The sequence below is a fragment of the Ascaphus truei genome, chromosome 3 (genome assembly GCF_040206685.1).
Source record: "Ascaphus truei isolate aAscTru1 chromosome 3, aAscTru1.hap1, whole genome shotgun sequence".
Taxonomy (NCBI): Eukaryota; Metazoa; Chordata; class Amphibia; order Anura; family Ascaphidae; genus Ascaphus; species Ascaphus truei.
The window spans coordinates 431,171,434-431,195,468 of record NC_134485.1 but is presented as its reverse complement, the minus strand read 5'-3'; the positions used below and the strand labels follow the sequence as shown (position 1 = coordinate 431,195,468).

The following is a 24,035-nucleotide window of genomic DNA, read 5'->3' as shown; positions in this document are numbered from 1 at the left end:
ACCTCCACACCCTCAAACCTTGTGGGATCATCTGTGCACACCCGCTCTCTCACACCTCCTAACCTCCACACCCTCAAACCTTGTGGGATCATCTGTGCGGCTGGACCATACTCCACCCTGATGTATACTCCGTCCCGCAATGAGCAGCCACTTTACCTTTTTGTTTCAACATTGTCCCTTATTCCCTATAGAGCGTAAGCTCTCGGGATCAGGCCCTCATTACCTTCTGTGTCTGTCTGTGCACGATTGTCCGTATTTCTATGTCACTCTGTACCCCCCATTGTACAACACTGTTGTCGCTTTCCAAATAAACTATAATAATAAACCTCTTAATGTGTGTAATAGTGAATTAAGGACAGCAGCATGTTTAACAGATTAAATGGAATGGACACGTCAAAAAATTAACAATTAGATAAGAATACGAGTATTTTATTGTTTTTGTATGTCTAAGACTGGGGTGCTCAATTTCGGTCTTCAAGACCTCCCCCCTCCCCCCCCCCCAACAGGTCAGGTTTTCACAATATCCCAGCTTCAGCACAGGTGGCTCAGCCTCTGATTGAGCCACTTGTGCTGAAGCAGGGCCTGATTGAGCCACCTGTGCTGAAAATGTGACCTGTTAGGGAGGCTTGAGGACTGGAGTAGCGCACTCCTAGTCTGAAACATAACGTTTCCACGGTAAACGAGTTATTAAGGCTTTTTCCAATGTGTTTGGTAACGCGGTCAGCTCTCAAAACAAGAAATGAGTTGCTGCCATGTACATTATTTGTATATTAATTACGACGCCGTCACGTGTTCTGCCTAAATTCAGAGGAACAATAAAAAAGGGAAACATTCATTTCACTGAAAGTAAGTAAAGTCGCATCTTGAAGGGAGATTGGATTTTTCTCAGGAAGGATTACACAGATTGTTTTTTGTATCGCGTTGTGTGGGACTGTCTCTTTAATAAAGACAATTGTATGATTAAACCGCTGTGGAATGTGCAAATCCAACATGGATTCGCTGGCCTCATTCTGCGCTGGTATTCTCGTTTCCGGAAGCGATACCTGATCAGCAAGTTTGTGGGAGACACCGACAGAGTCATTAAGCTCTGGTGAGAGTATAGTGCTGATAGCTGCACGCGGCATTGAAATATATTTATATACGTAGAGTCTATACTCAGGGGAAAACGTGGTTCTTAATTAAGCCTTAAACATTTATGATATCTTTTGATGTAGTGCTCAACTCCAGTCCTCAAGCCCCCCTAGCAGGTCAGGTTTTCAGGATATCACTGCTTCAGCACAGGTGGCTCAAACAGGCGCTAAGTGGAAGACTGCCCCACTTGTGCTGAAGCATCCTGAAAACCCGACCTGTTGCTGACCCTTGAGGACTGGAGCTGCCCGCCCCTGTACATCACATACTGTAGGACAGAGGATGACAGCGCTGTGCAGCAGCGAGAATACAGAACAGATAAAGCTTTGGGTGAAATGCACCGAGGATTCAACTAATATATAAAAAAAATAAAGTGTACCGAGTGTTCAGAAAATAACTGAATCACCTTTCCACACCCTGTTTAATGCACTTTCCTGGAAGTTCTACTGCTTCAGCAGAATTCAGATTGGACATGTTTTGGGGAGGGATCTCCATCTAGAAAAGCTGGGTCTAATTGTTTGTTAAAGAACCGTCCCGGGCTTCTCCAGTACTGGACGTCAGAGCCTATAACGGGAAGGAAGTGACACGCTTACCCCGACAGGTTTTAGCATGCCACATATTGAGAAGCCGAGGTTTAAATGCCCCAAATCTCACGTCATCTTTAACGTGACGTGTGCTCAGCCTCCAGCAGCCTCTCCGGTCTGTTACCAATGTACATCCCCATAAACGCCGGAGCTGGAATCCCACCTTTCCACAGCTTTAATTAAACCGCTTCATTAACGCCGACAGACACTGAGCGCACGGCGGACGCTCAGTCTTATTAAGAAGCCGATATTAACACAATTGAATCCGCACGCTCCTTACCCACCACACTATTTTCACCGGTGCCATTTGTAAGACGCCTTGGTACCGCTTCGGATATGACGTTAGAATAGAGGGGAACAATAAGGAGAAGTCAACACTCCTAAAAAGAATTCATCTCGTAAGTAAAATATAATCATTTCACTGAAAGAAATGTAACTCATTTTGATGCAAACCGCGGGTTCTGTGTCTTTAGAAATGTAATCGTGTTATTTTCACCCGGGAGCCTGGCCACGAAATCCCAACCGGGAGCCTGACCGCGATATCCCACCCGGGAGCCTGGCCACGAAATCCCAACCGGGAGCCTGACCGCGATATCCCACCCGGGAGCCTGACCGCGATATCCCACCCCGGGAGCCTGACCGCGATATCCCACCCGGGAGCCTGACCGCAATATCCCACCCGGGAGCCTGACCGCGATATCCCACCCGGGAGCCTGACCGCAATATCCCACACCGGGAGCCTGACCGCGATATCCCACACCGGGAGCCTGACCCCGATATCCCACCCGGGAGCCTGGCTGCGAAATCCCACCCGGGAGCCTGACCGCGATATCCCACCCAGGAGCCTGACCGCGATATCCCACCCGGGAGCCTGACCCCGATATCCCACCTCGGGAGCCTGACCGCGATATCCCACCCAGGAGCCTGACCGCGATATCCCACCCGGGAGCCTGACCGCGATATCCCACCCCGGGAGCCTGACCGCGATATCCCACCCCGGGAGCCTGACCGCGATATCCCACCCCGGGAGCCTGACCGCGAAATCCCACCCGGGAGCCTGACCGCGATATCCCACCCCGGGAGCCTGACCCAGATATCCCACCCGGGAGCCTGACCGCGATATCCCACCCCGGGAGCCTGACCCCGACATCCCACCCGGGAGCCTGACCCCGATATCCCACACCGGGAGCCTGACCGCGATATCCCACCCGGGAGCCTGACCCCGATATCCCACACCGGGAGCCTGACCGCGATATCCCACCCGGGAGCCTGACCCCGATATCCCACACCGGGAGCCTGACCGCGATATCCCACCCGGGAGCCTGACCGCGATATCCCACCCGGGAGCCTGAGTGCGATATCCCACCCCGGGAGCCTGACCGCGATATCCCACCCCGGGAGCCTGACCGCGATATCCCACCCCGGGAGCCTGACCGCGATATCCCACCCGGGAGCCTGACCGCGATATCCCACCCGGGAGCCTGAGTGCGATATCCCACCCCGGGATCCTGACCGCGATATCCCACCCGGGAGCCTGACCGCGATATCCCACCCCGGGAGCCTGACCGCGATATCCCACCCGGGAGCCTGACCCCGATATCTCACCCGGGAGCCTGACCGCGATATCCCACACCGGGAGCCTGACCCCGATATCCCACCCGGGAGGCTGACCGCGATATCACACCCGGGAGCCTGATCGCGATATCCCACCCGGGAGCCTGACCGCGATATCCCACCCGGGAGACTGACCGCGATATCCCACCCGGGAGCCTGACCGCGATATCCCACCCGGGAGCCTGACCCCGATATCCCACCCGGGAGCCTGACCCCGATATCCCACCCGGGAGCCTGACCCCGATATCCCACCCCGGGGAGACTGACCGCGATATCCCACCCGGGAGCCTGACCGCGATATCCCACCCGGGAGCCTGACCGCGATATCCCACCCGGGAGCCTGACCGCGATATCCCACCCGGGAGCCTGACCCCGATATCCCACCCGGGAGCCTGACCCCGATATCCCACCCGGGAGCCTGACCCCGATATCCCACACCGGGAGCCTGACCGCGATATCCCACCCGGGAGCCTGACCGCGATATCCCACCCGGGAGCCTGAGTGCGATATCCCACCCCGGGATCCTGACCGCGATATCCCACCCGGGAGCCTGACCGCGATATCCCACCCCGGGAGCCTGACCGCGATATCCCACCCGGGAGCCTGACCCCGATATCTCACCCGGGAGCCTGACCGCGATATCCCACACCGGGAGCCTGACCCCGATATCCCACCCGGGAGGCTGACCGCGATATCACACCCGGGAGCCTGATCGCGATATCCCACCCGGGAGCCTGACCGCGATATCCCACCCGGGAGACTGACCGCGATATCCCACCCGGGAGCCTGACCGCGATATCCCACCCGGGAGCCTGACCCCGATATCCCACCCGGGAGCCTGACCCCGATATCCCACCCGGGAGCCTGACCCCGATATCCCACCCCGGGGAGACTGACCGCGATATCCCACCCGGGAGCCTGACCGCGATATCCCACCCGGGAGCCTGACCGCGATATCCCACCCGGGAGCCTGACCGCGATATCCCACCCGGGAGCCTGACCCCGATATCCCACCCGGGAGCCTGACCCCGATATCCCACCCGGGAGACTGACCGCGATATCCCACCCGGGAGCCTGACCGCGATATCCCACACCGGGAGTATGACCCCGATATCCCACCCGGGAGCCTGACCCCAATATCCCACACCGGGAGCCTGACCCCGATATCCCACCCGGGACCCTGACCGCGATATCCCACCCAGTGTTCTCCAGCCTGCCCACCGCTTCTCAATCACAGGCGCGGTGTTGGACGTTTGGCTGCGGCCAATCCGCCGCCCCCAGATAAAACTCACCGCTGAGACACGGTTCACATTTCTCTGCCGTCGTTTTAACGGTCCCGCCGCTGTGACGCCATTTGAGAACGCCCTCGCTAAGCAGGACACTCAGCGCACCCACCGGACCCCGCCAACCACATACTTTAATAAATGATTAAAAGTTTTTAATAAATTAATCTTTACATATTTTGCGACAGTTTTCTCGAGACCCCTTCGCCTCTCCTCCTCCCCCTCCACTGGTCTCCTGCCCAAAAATGGCATTGTAGCGGCGGGACGTGTGCGGAGAAATGTGATGCAGCAGCGAGGTGCCCTGCGGCTAAATGTGAGGTGGCGCCGTGTCCCAGTGGTGAGTTTTATCAGTGGCGACGGAGCACCCGCGGCTATTTGGTCGCGGCCTACGGGCCCATTGCGTCACAAAAGTGGTCAACTTCAGCCCTCGAGGTCAGGTTTTTAGGATATCCCAGCTTCAGCACAGCTGGCTCAAATCAGTGGCTGTCTGCACCCTGTGCTGAAGTAGAGATATCCTGAAAACCTGACCCGTTGGTGGTCCTTGAGGACTAGAGTTGGCTGCCCCTGCTCTAAACCTTTACAAGGACACAGAAGCGCAATGTGCTTATACCCCGCAAGCCTTCGAGTACTGCGGCGATGCGGACCCCCTCCTTTACACCCACGGGACCAATTCACAGGCTGCTGTAACACAGCAGTCCCACGCTGATAGACGGCTTCTGGATTTTACTTTTTTTTACCCGACGCTCCGTTTAGTAGATAAACATATTCATTTTGAAGCACCCTAGAGGTTAAAATGGAGCTCTCTCCGGAGCCCGGTGCAGTATAGAGGTTACCATGGCCTCAGATGCTGGATTATGGCCACGGCCCCTCCGGGACTGGTGATCACGTGATCCCTTTGTCACTGATGATGGAACCAAAAGGAGTCCTCCCAGCACTAAGTGGAACGGAAAGAGATCGCGTTCTGCGCCCCACCCTGATGTTCGTGCCACCGCTTACAAGCAAAAACCCTCCCACCCCACCACACCCGTTCCCAAGTTCCCAGGAACACAACTATGTCCCTGTATTACGTCTGCTGAAACGCTGTATACACAGACCGAAAAGCAATGCCTACGTTTGGGCTTGGTAATTTGCATGTTTTGGGGAACGTGCGTCCTGAATTCCTATTCCAAAACAACGTTCAACATTAGAAGAAATTAGCATGTGTCATCTGTGGGGAAACCCCCGTACACTTCAATGTATAAATCAGCGAGCGCTAGTGAGAGCTAGTGTGTCCGTGGGGGAAACCCCCTTACACTTCAATGTATAAATCAGCGAGCGCTAGTGAGAGCTAGTGTGTCCATGGGGGAAACCCCCTTACACTTCAATGTATAAGTGAGCGAGCGCCAGTGAGAGCGAGTGTGTCCGTGGGGGAAACCCCCTTACACTTCAATGTATAAGTGAGCGAGCGCCAGTGAGAGCGAGTGTGTCCGTGGGGGAAACCCCCTAACACTTCAATGTATAAGTGAGCGAGCGCCAGTGAGAGCGAGTGTGTCTGTGGGGGAAACCCCCTTACACTTCAATGTATAAGTGAGCGAGCGCCAGTGAGAGCGAGTGTGTCTGTGCCATGACAGTCACTTTCCCCAAGGTGACGGACTCAGCAGGTCAACGTGAGCCAACGCCAGATCGGGTGCACCAATTCCAGGGGTGCTCAACTCCTATTCTCCCCCCCCCCCCCCAAACAGGTCAGGTTTTCACGATTTCCCAGATTCAGCACAGGTAGCTCAATCAGAGGCTCAATTGAAGACTGAGCCTCTGATTGGGCCACCTGTGCTGAAGCAGGGATAGCGTGAAAACCTGACCTGTTGGGGGGGGGGGGTTGAGGACTGTTGTTGAGCATCCCTGCGCTAATCCATATCGGCATTTGATGAAGCTGCCACCAAGAGTAAAATAAAACTGCACACACACACACACACACACACACACAAACAACTGGTGTGTGCTAAGAATAGGCGTTTCATGCATGCAAGTCTCAATCATTATTTTAATGTCTCTTACAATCAAGAGCTCAACACCATCATTTTTTTTTTTTTCCCCAAATGAGCTGGTAACAATCCGATTCTTTGTGAATGTCTCTAGCTAAGATGCACGAATTGGGAAAACTTGTTTACCACTGTAATACATCCTTCTAAATGTAACACGTCGCAAACTGTTCCTGGATAACTTGAGTCAGAACAGCGTTTCCGATGGCTTTGCACGTGAAATAAGTACGGTTTTAATTACACAAAGAGTGGTATGCCGCAGTGTTCTTTGGATCCGATGGCTTTGCAGACAGATTGCCAAGAATACATGGCACATCATAGATCACCGAGAAAAAAGCCTTTTTCATTGAACAGAGGAGAAGGTTTTAGACGCATGAAAATTCCGCATTGAGGCAAAACCCCAAGCTTAAATAAGAACAAGGCCCAACTATTGCCTTTCCCCAATTACAATCCAAGATTACCACCACGAGATTAAAGCAGCCTGGCAATACACGCTGTACATATTCTGTATCATTTTAACCTCCGACCACCACCAGCCAAAAGCTCCTTGTTGATAAATTGGTTGAGAACTCCCATATCTATCATGTTCAATATGCGCAGTGCCAGTAATAAACATTCTATGTTTATCATTTCGGCTTTTTAGACATTAAGGTGTTTTGGGGGGTGGGGAGGTTGAGTGCTAGCTTAAGTTGCAACTTTTTCTTGGGGCAGCTTTATATGAGCCAGTAATAAAGAGATCGTGTGAGGAACCGCTATAAAATCTCTGAATGGCCCTTCCGCAAACTCAAATTTAACATGTCAAAAAAAAGACGGAGCTCCTCATACCTCCTCCCAAGCCTGGCTCTACTGCACCTTCTACATTACAGTTGGGAGCACTATCATACACCCAGTATCACACCCACTCTGTAAAATTGCCAAGATACGCCCTTTCCTGACACACTACTACTAAAACTCTGACACCGGCCCTCATTCTCTCCCGTCTCAACTACTGTAACCTACTGTCCGGCCTTCCTGCCGCTCACCTGTCTGCCCTACAATCTATCCTAAACGCTGCTGCTAAAATCACTATTGTCTCCTAAATGTCTCAGCGTCTCCCCTGCTGAAATCCCTCTCCTGGCTTCCTATTAAATCCTGTATTACTTACACAATTCACCTCACTTTTAAGGCTATACACTCTTATGTCCCTCCTTACACCTCGGCCCTAATATCTCGCTATGAACCATGCAGACGCTTGTATCTAAGGCCGCGCGTATAGTGACAGCGACGCGACGTCGCCCAAAAACAAATACATTGCCTCTGCCGCGTGCTCTTATAGTAAGCACGACGGCGACAATGCGACGGAGCAACGTCGCATCGCGAACTTCGGAAGCTGGAAATTTTTGATTATTCGAGGGCAGTCGCCTCATGTGACAGCCCCTGAACAAATCAAATGTAAGTACGCCTGACGCCGCCACAAAGCGAAATATAACTTTCACTAGCGGCGACGTCACCGCGGGTACTATATGCGCGGCCTAAAGCTCTCTTCCGCCTAAAACTGCTCTCACTGACTGCCCCACACCTATGGAATGCCCTTCCCCTCAATATCCAACTAGCCACTCTAACTCTCTATCCACCCCAAAGGCCCATCTTAATTAAAAAACACAGCTCTTTAACGAAGCATATGAGTAGCTCTGCTGGCTGACACTATACATCTCATATGCACTGACCTTGACCCCTTGCAGATACACTTACCAGAACACCCACCTGTCTCCAATTTTTCCCCCACTTAGACTGTAAGCTCTTCGGGGCAGGGACCCCTTTTCCTAATGTTCCTTTCATGTTTTAAAGCACTTGTTCCCATAATGTTTTATATTATTATGTCACATGTATTATTGTTGTGAAGCATTACGTACATGGCTGGCGCCATACAAATAAAAATATACATACATAAAAATGCAGTCTTGTATTTAAGGAAATCCTAGTGTTGGTGATTTTAACATACGGTTTGTTATCTGAAGTTACGCTCATCGTATCCTTTCATACAGACCTATGCAAACCAAGACTGCCCTTGTTAAACCACAACGTTTGGGAGCTTTATAATAGAGGGCATTGCAAATAAGCAGATGCAATGTTTGAGCAGCAACGGTGTCTAAGCTAAACAAAAAAATAAAATGTTCAAGGGTTACGACATGCTCATTATTGCTTTATATTGCACCATGTATGTTTGACTAGTCACACGAGTGCATCATTAAATAACTCATTCTGAGCACAACGAGGCACTTCACAGAGGTTCTTGTTCTTTTTGTGCCTTGTGGTTATTTACACACATTTATTGGCTTATCAATCAATGGTTGCATACAGGTGAGGAAAACATCATTTGTACATTTTGCTGGAGGAGGATGGGAACTGGGGGGTGGGAGGGGTACACAATCAAAAAGATGGGTGGGAAGGGGAGTGGAAAGAGAAGAGCGATAGATTCTCGTTTCCACAAAGACACGTGTAAGAATGATACTATGTATTGTCTGTGGTCTATGGTAGCTTGTCTGTGACAATAGGGGTGCCCATGTCTTATAAAATTTTGACATTGTGCCATTGACATAGCTGGTCATTCTTTCCATCTCCGTGACAAACATAAATCTGACTTTAGCCACTGAAAGTGTAGGGGGTTCCTGGTTTTTCCAAAAATCTGGCTGACACACCTAGTAGCCAGTAAGATTTGGAATAGGAGTGTGAGGAATCGAGGGACACGTTCCACACAACGTGTTTCCTCTTCGCTCACCTCGCGGGCCATAGCCGCCTCGGCGTCTCGTCCAGCTCCTGCTTGCGCGGACATGTCCGTCGCAGCTTCCGGGGTCGCGCGCGCCGGCATTACAAGGCGCGCGTACCCGCGTCTCTAGCGTGCTGTCTGCCTCTGTTGACCCCGCCCCAGGCTATAACGGGACGCCACGCACCCACGCAGCTCACCCGCTCCTGATCTCTCCCCCCCCCCCCCGGTCCCTGGTCCTATCCCTGTCTCTCTGGGGATGCGCCTCCGCTCCTCCCCCTCTCCCATAGGTCTTTGCTGAGTATTTCATTCCTGCCCCCACGCTCAGTCAGTGCTCGCAATTATCCTTGGTAGCTCAGTGCTGTCTGGTCTTGTGCTTGGTTCTCGATCTTGTCTTTTCAGTCTCCACGTTCCTGACCCAGGGGAGGTACGCAGACAGACCGGATCTCGACTTCGGCTACCCCTCCACCACGCTTACCTCTATACCCCCTGGACTCGGATAACGGACCCTGACTACGCGACTCTCTCCTCTCCCAGACCTTTGGCTTACGGGCACGACTACTCTACCTTCTTTAACCTAGGATCCGACAAGTAGCCGACTAACCATTCTCTTCAGCCCAGTCCCGGCTACGCTCAATACCACACACCGGGCACGACCCCGATGCTGTGGGTGTGTGGTATCTCTCCTTCCCACCTCAGTACCGGGGTCTTGTCAGGTTTGCGGGCTGCACAAGCGTTACAATGAGCTTGTTGGTGGCCCGCTCAGGATTTAGGGGTACCTTTCCCAATATTAATCGTATGGGGATCTCATGGTAGTGTGATCCCAGTACGCAGATGTATATAACGGAGGACCAGAGTCCAAAGTTGATGAACTTTAGGACATTCTAAACAAATGTGGGTTATGGTGCCACAGTGCCCACAGTTCCGTCAGCACAGAGAGGGTGGGTATATCGTGTGGTCACACTGATGTTGTGACAGTCGACTCCCAGATTTCCTGCACCCAGAGTTTTGATTAACTCCCTTTCCCATAATATACTATATTTCTCCCTTGCATCGTCCTCGTTCGAGGGGAGATTATGATAGATTGTGGAATTGAGCTTAGTTGGATCCAGTGGGTTCAGGCATAGGTGTTCTTAAAAGGAGCTATATGGTATCTCTTTCACATTTAACCTTTTGGTGATAATGTTTCTAATAGGTAGGTAGATATTCCAACTTCCACCCAGTTAGCCAGGAGTTTATCCTCAGACCCCAGGTTTGTTCTTAGTGGTGTCATAACATAGGGGTAGGTGACCCGACATCTTGTTTTTCACCTGATCCCATAATGCACAAGTGTTTTAAGACCAGGAAGGTCTCCAGGAGTTTTCTTCCTAGCCAAAGGATGTTTCCTATCTACCTTCTTCAGATAGGCTCCCTTTATCCATCTTTTAGCCCCTTGAGGACTGTACTACGTGACCAATTGTGCTGCCTGGTAGAACTGGGATAGAGATGATAGGCCCAGACCCCCCTGTAGACTATGAGCAGGACAACATTTTCTGGCTAATTCTGGGTCAACCTTTATTTCACACAAATGTAACAGTTTCATCTTGTAATCCCTTAAACTCTTACGCTCGAACTCGGGATAGGTAATGTGTAGAAATAACATAAAATTCACGGCAACAGGTTCATCTTCACTTAACAGATTCAACCAATCCACGAGATTGGGCAATTGCCCGAATACCTCAGGTCTCTGTGTAGCTGTTTAAGTAGAGGGGATAGTTAGCTTCTTACAGGCCCTGATATTCCCTGGTGGTTCTAATCCCTAAATACTTAATGTAGTGTGCACCATCTGAAATTAAGGTGTAATAATTTTAAGAGTATGTGGGGGAACGTTTACGTCTAGGGCCTCAGATTTGCAGTTATTAATTTTGAATCCAGATATATTTCCAAAATGTTGTTAAGTGCTGATAAGGTTAGGTAGAGATCAAAGGATTTGTCAATGTCAATATGTCGTACGCATATAGGGATATTTTATATTCCTCCTGTCGTATCAGACATCCAGATATATTTTGATACGCACGGATCTGATTGCTCAGAGTTTTCATGGACAGGGCAAACAACAGGACAGGGGACACCCCTGCCTAGTTCCATTTGTTATATCTAAGTATTGTGAGGTCAAGCCATTCTTACGGATTGCTGTGTGTTCTCGCCTGGTTGTCTATTGATGATGAAGCCCACTTGATCAGGCGGAACAATCCCTGGCATGATAGGACCAAGTCTATTGGCATATATTTTTGTATCTGTGTTTAAAAAAAAAAAAAAACGGCCGGTATCCACCAAAATCCAAGGTGTCTCCTCGGTCTTCTTTTGGAACCATTACTGAACGTGTTTGTGTAATGGACTTTGGCGGTGTTGATCCTTGTAGGAAGGTATTGCACAGTTTCGTTAGGTGGGGGAATTAGAAGGGGCAACATTTTTTTATAGTATGTTAGTAAATCCGGGTCTGGGGCTTTCCCATTTGATGCCTTGGCAACCTGAAGATTACCTCTGTTTGTGGAGAAATCGCTTCTTTTATCATGACTAAAAAAGGTTTTCTACAGTGAACAGGGGCATGCTGACTGTCAAGGACACTTGATCGCCCCCGTTTTGTCACGACCAAATGACCGCCGGCGCTTGGCCGCTGCTCACCCCGACACTCCGTCTCTGCCCGTTTTGCTGCTAAGGTGACTAACCTTACAACTTATACCCCTACTACTAACCCCACCCTAAAAACCTTAACCCAACTACTAAAATCCCCTGCAGTTAACTCCTACCCTAAAACTTCTCAAAGCGGCAGCACATCCCTTTGCGGCTACACTCCGGAGGGACAGCCGTGACCAAATGTCCCATTCCAGCATTGTGAAACTTACAGGTGTGGTCCCTCGTGGGACCAAACTGAACTAAACGCAGTGGAAGGTTATACAGGCAAAATCAAGGCGGCTGACAAACCAAAGAAAAAAAAGTGTTTTAACTTTTCCATATTATTTTGCTTTGCAGTATTTACACCACATATTATTCACCCAACCGCTAATGTTTTAAACCCGTTTGCAAACTGTTGTATATGCACGAGGAGTCTTTCCGCTGTCACGTTAAATTCGTAAATGGCGTAATAACAGAGATTCAAAGGACAGGATACCATCACAATTCAGAGGATTGAAAAAAAAGAAACGGACGCATTCTTATGTTCAACATGTGACTCTCTTACATGGGCTTGCAGGACAGTCTGGCACAGGAGGGGTTACGAATATGGATTACCAGGACTGTGGTTATTCTGTTCTCCCCAGCTGTGGCAGATGTAAAAGCCAAGGATCATATTCGGAAATTTTCACCAGCAGCCTTCCTTTTCATCTGTCAAGTAAATCCAGATGTGCAACCAGATATCTTGTGGCACTGCCTCTACTTTTAAAAGTGCGACAGGACAACGGCTATCAAGATAATAAGTCACCCAACTTTGATAGTTGGCCCAAAGCACGATTACCCCAGTTTCACACAGGCCTGAAGATTATTGCAAGCAGCGTAAGCGGGAGGCACTAGGACATGTAATATTCTGCTTTGCCATTTTCATAATTCAAGTTGTCTCATGACTTTGTAGATTTACGTACAAAAAGACCAACAGATAAAAACAACCGCACAACAAAGAACACGGAATGTACAATACGCAATGCTTTTGTTTTAGGGTCATACCCACAGGAAGTATTGCTGGACCCTCAGGCGGAGTCACGTTTTTTGGTTTAGCGCAAAGGCAGGCATTGAAAGAGATTTTGCCAAAAAGTTAATATCCCAATGACGTAGAAATGTAGCAAGACTTACAGTCCCCAGCTTCGCGGTACGACCGTGTCTGCCGGATCAGACCACCGCCGCGTTAATCTGTCAGGGCCGCGATCAGACAAGCCTTAAGGTTTGCTACATCTGTATGTGATCCAGAACAGGGGCAAGTAAAGTACCTCCAACCTACACTGGCGACACACTTTATTCGAGCTCGGCTAGTCCCACGAATTCGGGTATACCCGGGTGTATTGAGGTTTGTGACTGTTTTCTGCCCGAGTGCATTGAGTTATTTTCCGGCAGGGATTGAAGCATTTTATTCCCACTGGCTGCAATACTGCACAGTACATATATATATACTGCATTACAATTCATGAATTTATGCCATCTGGTAGACACGCGAAGCATTGCAGCCTATTAAATCCTAATCATTATCATTTAACAGATCAGCCGCCCATCAGCCAGGCATGAACCCAGGCTGGGAAGGCAAATGCAACGGGGCTTGTCAGAGGTGAGGAGCGGCGCATTCCAGGTATCTGCCAGGTACATACCGGGTATTTGCTCGAATAAAGTGTGTCGGTGCAGTAAGCACGTTATACCATCAATACATCTTGTGACATTAAATATCTGCATATCTATCTGTATATCTATATGGCTGCGGAAACAGAACTAGTCCCCGCGGTCACAGTCTGAGACTAGGGCAGCTCCATGTGACAGTAGGATCACATACCGTGACCTTCATGCTTTCCAGAGCACACATTTACAGTTTTACATTGCAAAACAGTATATGTATATTTTAAAATACTATTTTATGATGGGATTCATTTGAATGACTTCCAAAAGCCTCCTCCTAAAGGTCTCCAGCACACCGGTGTCGGCGCGATGGTGGAGTTATTTATAAAATATTTTACCAGGGGAAAATAGATGCATTGAGTTACCTCCCGTTGTCCACGAAGTACTGGAAGGTGAGACAGGAAAGATGTACAATGGTGGGTGTTGAAATTACATAGCAAGACAAAACGGCATATTGAGTTGTAAAGAAGGTCAAGTTTGCGGAGGCGAGTTTGGAGTGCTGTACCACTAAAAGGACCCCTCAACATGGCCATCAAGGCAGGAAGTCAGCCTCATTCCAGATCTAAATAGGACCTCCCAACATGGCCGCCGAGGCAGGACGTCTGCCCCCACGGCAGGACGTCTGCCCCCACCAACATGGCCGCCGAGGCAAGACGTCAGCCTCAGTCTGGAATGATTGCCTGCACCCTTTATAAGGCCGCATTCCCCTCCACTCCTTGCCTGTGCGAGGTTATGCTAACCATGTTCCCTGCTGGAAGCTTTGTCCTGCCTGTCTTGCTCTTTGCCTATCGTTGACGACCTCGGAACTGTGACCGCTACTACTTTGCCTTCTCCAGCCCTGACCCCGGAACAGTGACCACGTTTATCCTGCCTTCCCCTGCCCGGACCATACTACTCTACAGGATTCGGATCCCAGGTACAGGATGGTCTCTACTCTCCACCCCTGCCTAGCGGGTCTGTCTCCTGGACAGTACACAGCGAAGTACGCGACCGTAACAACCACCCACTATATCCCATAGTCAATAATTGGCATTAGCATTTTCTGTGCAGTGCGCTTTCTGACCAAATGGGTCAAGATTTATTTCTATAAAATACATCCAGTTTGGAATAGATTTTGGTTGTCAGTATGCAAACCAAATATTAAATTGGAGACAAGCCACATTCCCCAAAATTAAAGCTAGTAACGGAGGCAAGATTAGTGTTAGAGCAGGTTCTAATCAGTAGTGATGCCATGGGCAGCTTGCGGATTTTAGGCTTAATCCCAAACACCATAGTTACTGTTTTGTTAGTGCTAAAACAGTTTGTTTTGGGTGATCTAGTTTTGAACCTTTGAGAAATCAGATTGCAGTACATTTTTATGGGCAGAGAGGCTGGGACTGTATGTATATAGAATAGTATCACCAGCTGACATATGCAGAGAAGTTGTCTCAAACTGCGGTAAGGTCATTTATAAAAAAGAAGAAAAAAGGTAGGGTCCCAAGAACAGAGCCATGGGGGGCCACAGAGGTAATTTCCATGTTGGGGTTGGAGCTGAGAGACATGTTGAGATCCTCCTGATCAATGTGTTAAACCAGTTTACAGCATGTGGTCCAATACCAGAGTACTGGAACTTGTTTAACAGACTGGTTAACAGTATCAAAAGCCTTTGCAAAATCTAGTTCTGTTCTGTGAACAGCGGCCATAAATTTAAGTCGTTAGACCGCTCTCTCCATGAAACATTCCAAAATTAGTACATTGTGCATACGCCTTTCTCTCTATGCTTCAGCTTGTATCAGACTTGGGAGCTCACATGTGTATGCGAAAAGATGCCCCGCAGGCCCAAAACAAGAAAGTATCAAATATATCCAAAAGCACCATCATGTTGCGGAGAGGATGGCTTCCTTGAGAACACACAGCCACGTTTCAAGGGAAGCAAAAAAGAGAGACGAGTGAAGCAAATCCCCATCAAATAATATCCCAGAGGAACCGTAAATCCCATGAGTAATATGACCCTATGGGAGTGACTCGTACCCCGTCCTCAGAGAAAGTATTACGAATGGAGAACACAATTGGTTTACCAACAATGGAATGCCGACTGGTTAGGACACTAATCTCAGCCAGGCCCCCATGTCAAGGGTGGCTTCAGAATATCTCCATTATGGTAGCCAACTTTCAGGGGTGTTTTAGTGGCAACAACAAAAATAAAGAAGGAATGAGTATACCAGTCAAGACATTAAAATAGTACTTTCATTCTAACAAAAGCTTAAAATCCCACATAGTAATAATTTAAACTACTCTTAAGGTCTCTGCTCCACGAGACACCACAAAGCCATGAAGATGCTGTCTGAACACAATGGCCCTTCTCTTAACAAGTGTTCGTTTACACCAGGGATGGCCAACTCCAGTCCTCAAGGGCCACAAAAAGATCCAGTTTCCAGGATCTCTCTGTTTCAACACAGGTGGCTGATTGAGCCACTTGCGCTGAAGCAGGGATATCCTGAAACCCTGACCTGTTGGTGGCCCTTGTGGAACTAGTACAAAGAAAAGAAGTGTGATTGTAGGCGCTCCTTTCTGAGAGAAAATAAAGTGCAATTATACTGTATTAATCAATGAAAAAAAATATATATATATATATATAGTGCTCAATCAAAAATATAACCGTGCAAATGTGTTTGTTAAGGTTATTTAGTGATATAAAATCGCAGCTCAACCCTTTTGTAGAGACGGTCCAATTCTCCTTAGACAGATCCTCAAAGGTAGGTTTTTGGGGAGCGCAGATACCACCATATAAGAAAAAAATATAAACAATATACTGTATAGTGTAGCATTTTCTTAGATAGGAGACATCTTTGGTAAAATGAGAAATGGGGTCTCACACTTTCCCAGTGAATCAGCAGCAATGGTTTAACCCGATGGATGGTCAGCTCAGGTGGACACAGCGCGTTTTGTCCTCAATATAAGAACACACTCTTAGTGCAACATTGTTAGTTCAATATAAGTTATATTATAAAAGCATTGTATATTTATAGTAATATGGAAGTTGACGCAAATATGACTCCTGAGGAAGCTTCTATCGAAGCGAAACGCGAAGAGTTGATACTGAATAGGCCCTGTGAGCTCCAGTGACTGCCCCACACACACGGCTCCGAAAAACGGAATTATCCAAAACCAGAAGTGACGCGGTCGACCGCCGGAAGTGACGCGACGCAGCCCGGGAGCCTAAAGGAATCAGGCCATCTATAATTCTTATGTGTACATGCCATTGTGTTCAAATGTAAGTGTGATACCATTCGTTATAATATAACTTATATTGAACTAACAATGTTGCACTAAGAGTGTGTTCTTATATTGAGGACAAACGCGCTGTGTCCACCTGAGCTGACCATCCATCGGGTTAAACCATTGCTGTTGATTCACTGGGAAAGTGCGAGTCCCCATTTCTGTTTTTACCAAAGATGTCTCCTATCTAAGAAAATACTACACTATATACCTGTATTGTTTATATTTTTTTCTTAGATGGTGGTATCTGCGCTCCCCAAAAACCGACCTTTGGTGGCCCTTGTGGACTGGAGTTGGCCACCCTGGGTTTACAACAATGGTTATCGTGCACATTCTCAAACCATGTGCCGAGGATAACCACATCAATGTCCTTTTTTATATGCAATTAAGCACAGTCCTGAGTGGTTGGGATGCTGGAGAAGGCCCTCGATGAGATTGAGAATGTATGGCACGGCCTCGCTCCAACAGCAGAGACACAGAATCAGGATTCAGTGTGCCAGACTGCAAATAAGGATAACAAGTCATCGGACTGCCGATACCGAGGCTTACATCACAGCATCTCAACCACATCCCAAGCTACGCCTGGTTTCCTCGGAAGGACCAGGGCGGATCCCTTATTGATGCTCATGTGGCCAAACACAAACTAAATGGAGCTTTACTTACTAGTTCCATGAATAATTAGAAATGCATTACCTCTATTACATGTTTCTATATACACTATAAACCAGGAGCCATATGTTCGACACTGCTATGAAAACCCCTCTCCTGCAAGTATCCCCCACAGAAAGTATGTATACAGCGCTACGCAGGCCCAGTCAATACACAAGGCTGGTGGCATTTATATTTAGTGCAGTATGCTAGGAGATAAAGGGGAAGGGCATGGTTGCAGACCTGGCTGAGACCTGTGAGGGGTTTATTGCTGTACACTGTATGGTGGAGGGTGTGTTTCACTTCTTCACCCACCATAAATGTAATGCGTGGGTGAAACCTATCACAGCTTCACGCTGGCAAAGCCAGTATAACCAGCCTCCCGCTGACGGGACCCAAATAGCTTTTCCACTGTCTGTGAGTAGGGTTACTGGCTCTGCACTTCTTTAATCCCACCCTGTGCTGAAATTCTGTGTAATGCGGCAGTTATACGCGTATAGGGGTCCCATGTTAAAGTTGACATGAAGCAAAAAGTGAGTGTGTGTGCTCATTTGCATGTCATTACCCAGAATTCCTGGCTGCACTGGAAGCATTGTATTCTAAGAGATAATGGGGAGGGGAAGGGCGGGGTTGCAGGCCTATCAGACGACTGGATGTGCTCACGCGGGGGATTTTTATATGCGGTTTAAAATGAGAAATATTACACAGTGGTAAAAGGTGAGAACATTTGGTTAATGTCGCCTTAAAACGTGCCTTTTCGTGCTTTATTAAGGGACTCCTGCCTTTCTACCATACGGCACCTCGCCAGGCTCTGCATTTACAGGGAGGGAAAAGGAATCGGGTCTGCCACGTCTGAGTTTTATACAAGGAAAAAACAAAGAAAATCGCAAAAAATGGTGCCAGAAATGTACAAAGCTGCAATCCCCCAAAAACTGAAATGAGGTCACAATCAGTTAGCCCATGCTGTGCTCATCCATTTGAAACTGTTTTTTATCCAACAATCGTCATGTTTTGCTGTATTTTCACCCATTAACCCAGGGAAGCGCAAACCTTGCCCACTGCGTCCCCCGTCTGCTGATGCCCCCCTCCTTACCTCATCTTCGCGGGTCCAATGACGCCGCGGGTCACGTGACGTCGCCGAAGACAAGGTAAGGGAGGCTGCAGAGGCCTCAGGCGATGCCCCGGGATTTGTTTAAATGCATTAAGGGAAGAGTGCGGGGCCTCTTCAACCGCCGCACCCCCCAGTTTGCGCACCCCTTCATTAACCCATGGCAACCGCCGCTGCCCACGTGGAAACGGTAGCTGCCATTTAAACTTCCCAGGGAGGCAAATTTACCATTTCTGATCTCCACAATCAATTTAAAAAAAAAAAAAAAAACATTTTTAAAGCAGCAAAATGATGCCACGGTGTTATAAAAAAAAATAAAGAGGCATTTAGTTCATTTTTTGTGTCGAATAGAGTGGATTGTTGCTTTAAACAAGATTTTTAATTCTTTTTCATTACCAATGCTTTGAGAACCTGTAAAAATGTGCATTAACTGGGACCTTTGGGCTTCATAGGGACCTGTTTGGTTAGGCCTAGAGCAGGGGTGGGCAACTCCAGGGCAGCTTTACAGGATATACCTGCTTCAGCACAGGTGGTGCAGCCGTTAACAGAGCCACCTGTGCTGAAGCAGGGATATACTGAAAACCTGACCTGTTGGCGACCCTTCAGGACTGGAGTTTCCCACCCCTGACCTAGAAATCGCTAACGACTGCCACAGCCTTGGATTAAAAGCAAGCCACACCAACACCCCCCCCCCCCCCCCCCACCCCTCAGCATCACACCGGAAATCTATCATCAGCTACTATCCTCGGGGCCATATGAAAGAATTACACTTATTATCCACAGCACAGCAAGTGAGAACCAAGTGAGGACAAGTTCTCTGGTGCACTTCCGCCTTCTCACGGACATTTACAAAATACAATCAAATATTAAAAAATGGGAGGGGGGGGGGGGGAAATACATCACTCAATAAAGTGGTGAAACAATTCAGTCCCAAATTATTCCTCACCCCTTTCGCTGCCAGAGGTGACCCTGTTGCCTGCTCCTTCTGGCATTGAAAGTGTTAAAGATTAAAGCCCCTTGCAGGCAAAAACACACACATTTTTTTTTTAAATTGCTTCTGTAGAAAGAACATGGCAGTAACCCATCGCGCCCCCTCTTCCTGCTAGGAAGGCGGCTGAGGATTCAGGCCAACACAGATTTCATTATAGAATACTAAATATATAGATCTATATATATAGGATATATCATATATACTTTGCCATGTTCACTCATACAAATGCTTTTAACGGTCATTACCCACATGAAGAAATGTGTAATTTAACACAGCCATTAACCTCTTCTGTGCTCCAGAAACACGTAAAGCATTGCAGAAAAACAACAAAAATCCCCCCAAAAAGGGATTCATTTGGCCCATCTTGGCAGACGTCGTGCTTCTAGCAGCGCTGCTGCTTGCATTGTGCAGGTTAAAGAAGGCCACTTACATTAAAAAAAAGACATCTGTCCATCATGTTCAACCTATGCTAAAATTAGACATGAATTGCTTCTCAAAACCTAGAGTATTCAGATATTCCCAACTTCCCAGGACCGGAGGGAGATCTGCGTGGTGCGGGTCCCTAAATTAGGAGGCTGAAGGGAGATACGTGTTACACTTATTGTTTAACCCATTCGCTGCAAGACGGATCGCAGCAGTACCCTGCAATATGTTGCTATGCCCTCCGTCAAAGGACTTGGGGGGTCATTTGTGCACTGTATCGAGGGTGGTACATCTGCCTCGTTCATGGGCAGTGAAGGGCAACTTCCCTATACAAGGGTGCCTATATTAATGTACAATGCAATACAGGCCTCTAACAGAAGAAGCCTCATCTAAGAGTGGCCATATTTTCTGGCTATTCAAGGTGAAAAAGGGTGGGGTTGGGTACAAGACGGCTTCTTCGTCCCTATACAGAGGGGGAGGGGAACGAATGGACCTTCTACCACTGAAGAAACCATTTCTCGCACTACATTCAAGGTGAATGGTTGAAGGTTGGTAGGAGATTAGACTGTGCTCCACATTAGGGAGATCACATCTATGGGTTTGCAATAGGATGGGGGGGGGGGGGGCGGGGAGATCACATATTGGTTAGCTTAGTGTTGCAGAGACATCTGACGCTGCAGGGGAGCAGTATCCTGCATTGCATATAAGGTGGGGCTGTCTGCTGGCTTATGAAGACCACGGCATACTCCTTCATAAGCAACACAGAGCAAATATGATGCTGATTTGCTAGATATAACTGAAGCAGGAAGACATGTGAAGGAGGAAATACATCTTACTGCCTATTTTGGAGGTGATATTGTGCATTGTACCAGACAGCTCAGCCGCCATACTGAAGATCGCAGAGATGGTATATATTGGTCTTTGATGCGTTATAAAAATCTCTGTAGTGTTCCCTTCTGCTGATGGTGGCTCCTCCACCCAGACACCTACCACGGTGAAAGGTTGGGAGATAATGCGCTCTGCTCAGGCTGTGCCAGACAGCTGGGGGACTTTGCTCTGCAATGCTCCGGACAAGGAGCCACATCTTGTGTGATTAATACCCAAAGGGACAGGTTGCCAGCTGTGCCTGCTTCTCGGCATATATAATAAGGGACGAACAATCAGCTCGGCAGCACATTACAATGCCTGATACTAAAGGGACATCATATTACGTGATATCCAAGGTGAAAGGGAATGGTTGGATGAGCAGCTGCCAGGCGTCTACGTCTCTACACTAGAAAAGAGTCTGCCATTAAAGGCCCCGACAGTAGATTGTAGCTATTTTTCATGAGATTCACATTGGATGCTCCTTGGGCTGTGTCTGGCACCCAATGAGAAGGAACAGGATCCATAACTAGAATAGCATTTAAGGTGGAGCCGGCTGTTCAGAGGGCTGAGCAAGATGCCTACAATAAGAGGAGTGTATTGAGCTCTGCAGTCTATTGCAGGTCCCTCTGACCCTGGTGTCAATTCAAGGTGGCCGGGTGTGTGTGAGAGAGACAGGCACCTATACAACAAGCAGGACAATATCACTGGGCATTACAAGCCCCCGATACTATACAAGTGCCATATTTATACTATATAGGCCTTTGCAACACTGAAGGGTAGGCTTCTTGATCCCGCAAGCACTTCAGTGCCAGAGGGACCAGACCAGAGACACATTGCTTAAAGCCCTCAGTGCCCGGATAGGCAAAGTCGGCTACTGGGTAAAAGTAAGAAAAATTACAAACCTATCAAGGCTGGAAGAATGAAACGTCACCCCCTTTGAACTGGGGCAAACCCAGTTCATATCCCAGTGCCAGCACCTTGCTTCCCAGTGCATGCCACGTTACCCGCTAAATGTTTAGATTGTAAACCCTGCGGGGAGGGGAACTCGTCCCAAAAAAAAAACCCTAAAACATACAACACGACACGTGCTGCCAAGACCTGCATAAGAAATAGGATCATGATCATGCACTGAGGGAGGGTGGGTACCAACCGACAGGACATACATTCAGCAGGCAGATTGGGATGGAGGAAGGAGATACTCACTGCTAACTTTCATGCTGCCAAAGGACGACGGCTGTGTGACGGGCTTGCAGCTCTCTGCAAAGGATGTGGTCCTCGGCCTCCCCGACATGATGCTCGCCCGGCAGCTCCTCTGTGTCTTATCAAAGCCAAATGGAGGGCAAGATCATCAAGTCCCCCCTCAAACCAAGCAACCTTCCTTCCTCCCCCTTTTGAAGGGGGGGGACGGGGACACAAAGGGTCAAAAGTGTAAAAAAAAATGTAACAAAAAAAATGGCGAAGACCCCACCACCCCCTTTTTATTATCACCTGCCCCCTCCCCCTATGTCTGGTCAGGTCACTCCTTATACACCATCCCGCTCTCAATCCAATGAGAATGCAGAATATGACAGCAGAGGGATGTCACAGGGCCATGAAGGAATAAAAAAAAAAATAGATGAGGAAGGGTTACCTACCCCAGCACACCCCACTGTAAAAAAAAAATAATATATAAAATATATAGTCAATTTCTATATATACTGTATATTGAGGCCCTTAGCTACTCAGCACCCCTAGGGGGTGGCGATGATGATGGGGGTGGGAGGTCGGTTCCTCTTGCTGATAGGGATAGGTTGCCCCCCTGGGTTTTGAGTTGCCCCTGTGTGGTGATGATGGGGGGGTAGCTCCCTCTCTCTGTTGGTGATGGGAGGGTAGGTCCCTCGCTGTGTCGATGCTGGGGGGGTAGGTTCCTCTTGCAGGGGTAGCTCCCTCTTTGGGTTGATGATGATGCTGGGATGGTAGTTCCCTCTCTGCGATGATGATGGGGGTAGGTCCCTCTCTGTGTTGATGATGATGCTGGAGCTAGGTCCTTCTCTGTGTTGATGATGATGATGCTGGAGGTAGCTCCCTTTCTGTGAGGGTAGGTTCCCGTGTGTGTTGCACCTTAGGAGCAGGTGCAAGGGATGCAGACAGCCCGGTCACAGCCAGGCTGAGGGAGAAGCAGCGGCCATGGCGGCTCCTTCCATAACTCCCCCCCAGACCAGGCCCAGCCTCCTCCTCCTCTCCCTCACAGGGTATGGGGGGGGGGTCAGACCCTCAAAATGGCGGCCTGCAGGGGACCCCACCACCACAACAAAAAAGGGGGGAGGTATATGGATATAACACACTCCCACCGAAGCAGCGATTATCCGCGATATACAGGGGTATGTGAGCCTTCCCCTCCCCAAACAGCTCCTCCTTCCTTCCCCTCAGTGAGGGACCTTCTCCCTACCCCGGTTATAGCGCGGGGTGTGGTCCTGTGCCGGGTAGCACTGAGTATAGCGCGGCTGTCCGGCGGTATACACGGGGGGGGGATATCTCTTCTCCCGCTGCTGCCAGCTCCGTCTCTTTCCCTTTGTCACCCTCCGTCCGACTGACCGCATTTGCCTGCACTGCTCTCCTCCCTCCCTCCGCCCGTCACTGACGTAGCGTGCTATGCGGGGAGCGGGGGTTACGCCGCGCGCCCGGCGTAAGTGAGCTCCGAGAATAGGAGTAAAGGGGAGGGGGGAGAGCGCGAGAACACGCCCAACTTTCCTGGCTCGCTCCGCCCACGTCACTCACCAGCATTCGGCAGCCAATCGGTAAGCCTGACCGGGCCAAAGTGGGCGGAAACCGCACAAGTCTTGCTGGCCAATAGGAGAGGATCGCAGGCTCCACTCAGCGGTTTTTTTTTGGTTGACCATCCAATAGGAATGCCACGACTTTTGTCTCCCGCCGCTTCCCTTCTCTCTGAGTTGCCTCTGATTGGTCCGTCACGCACGCCAGTCTTCATCAGCGTCCAAAGACTTTAGGGCGAGGCGAGGAAGGAATGAAAAGCGGCC

The 24,035-nt window shown here is 49.1% G+C and overlaps 1 protein-coding gene across 2 annotated transcripts in view; it reads right to left on the bottom strand.

Moving 5' to 3' along the window:
• GSK3B (glycogen synthase kinase 3 beta) overlaps nt 1-23,674 on the bottom strand; it is a 291,716-nt gene extending 268,042 nt beyond the window's left edge. Inside the window, exon 1 of one of the 2 annotated variants that reach the window (XM_075592907.1) lies at nt 22,222-23,674. In XM_075592907.1, coding sequence (XP_075449022.1) covers nt 22,222-22,309 — 88 coding nt within the window. In that variant the 5' untranslated portion in view covers nt 22,310-23,674. The remainder of the gene's footprint in view (nt 1-22,221) is intronic. The other variant, XM_075592908.1, reaches the window with a different exon arrangement.
• Nucleotides 23,675-24,035: the final 361 nt, after the last annotated feature.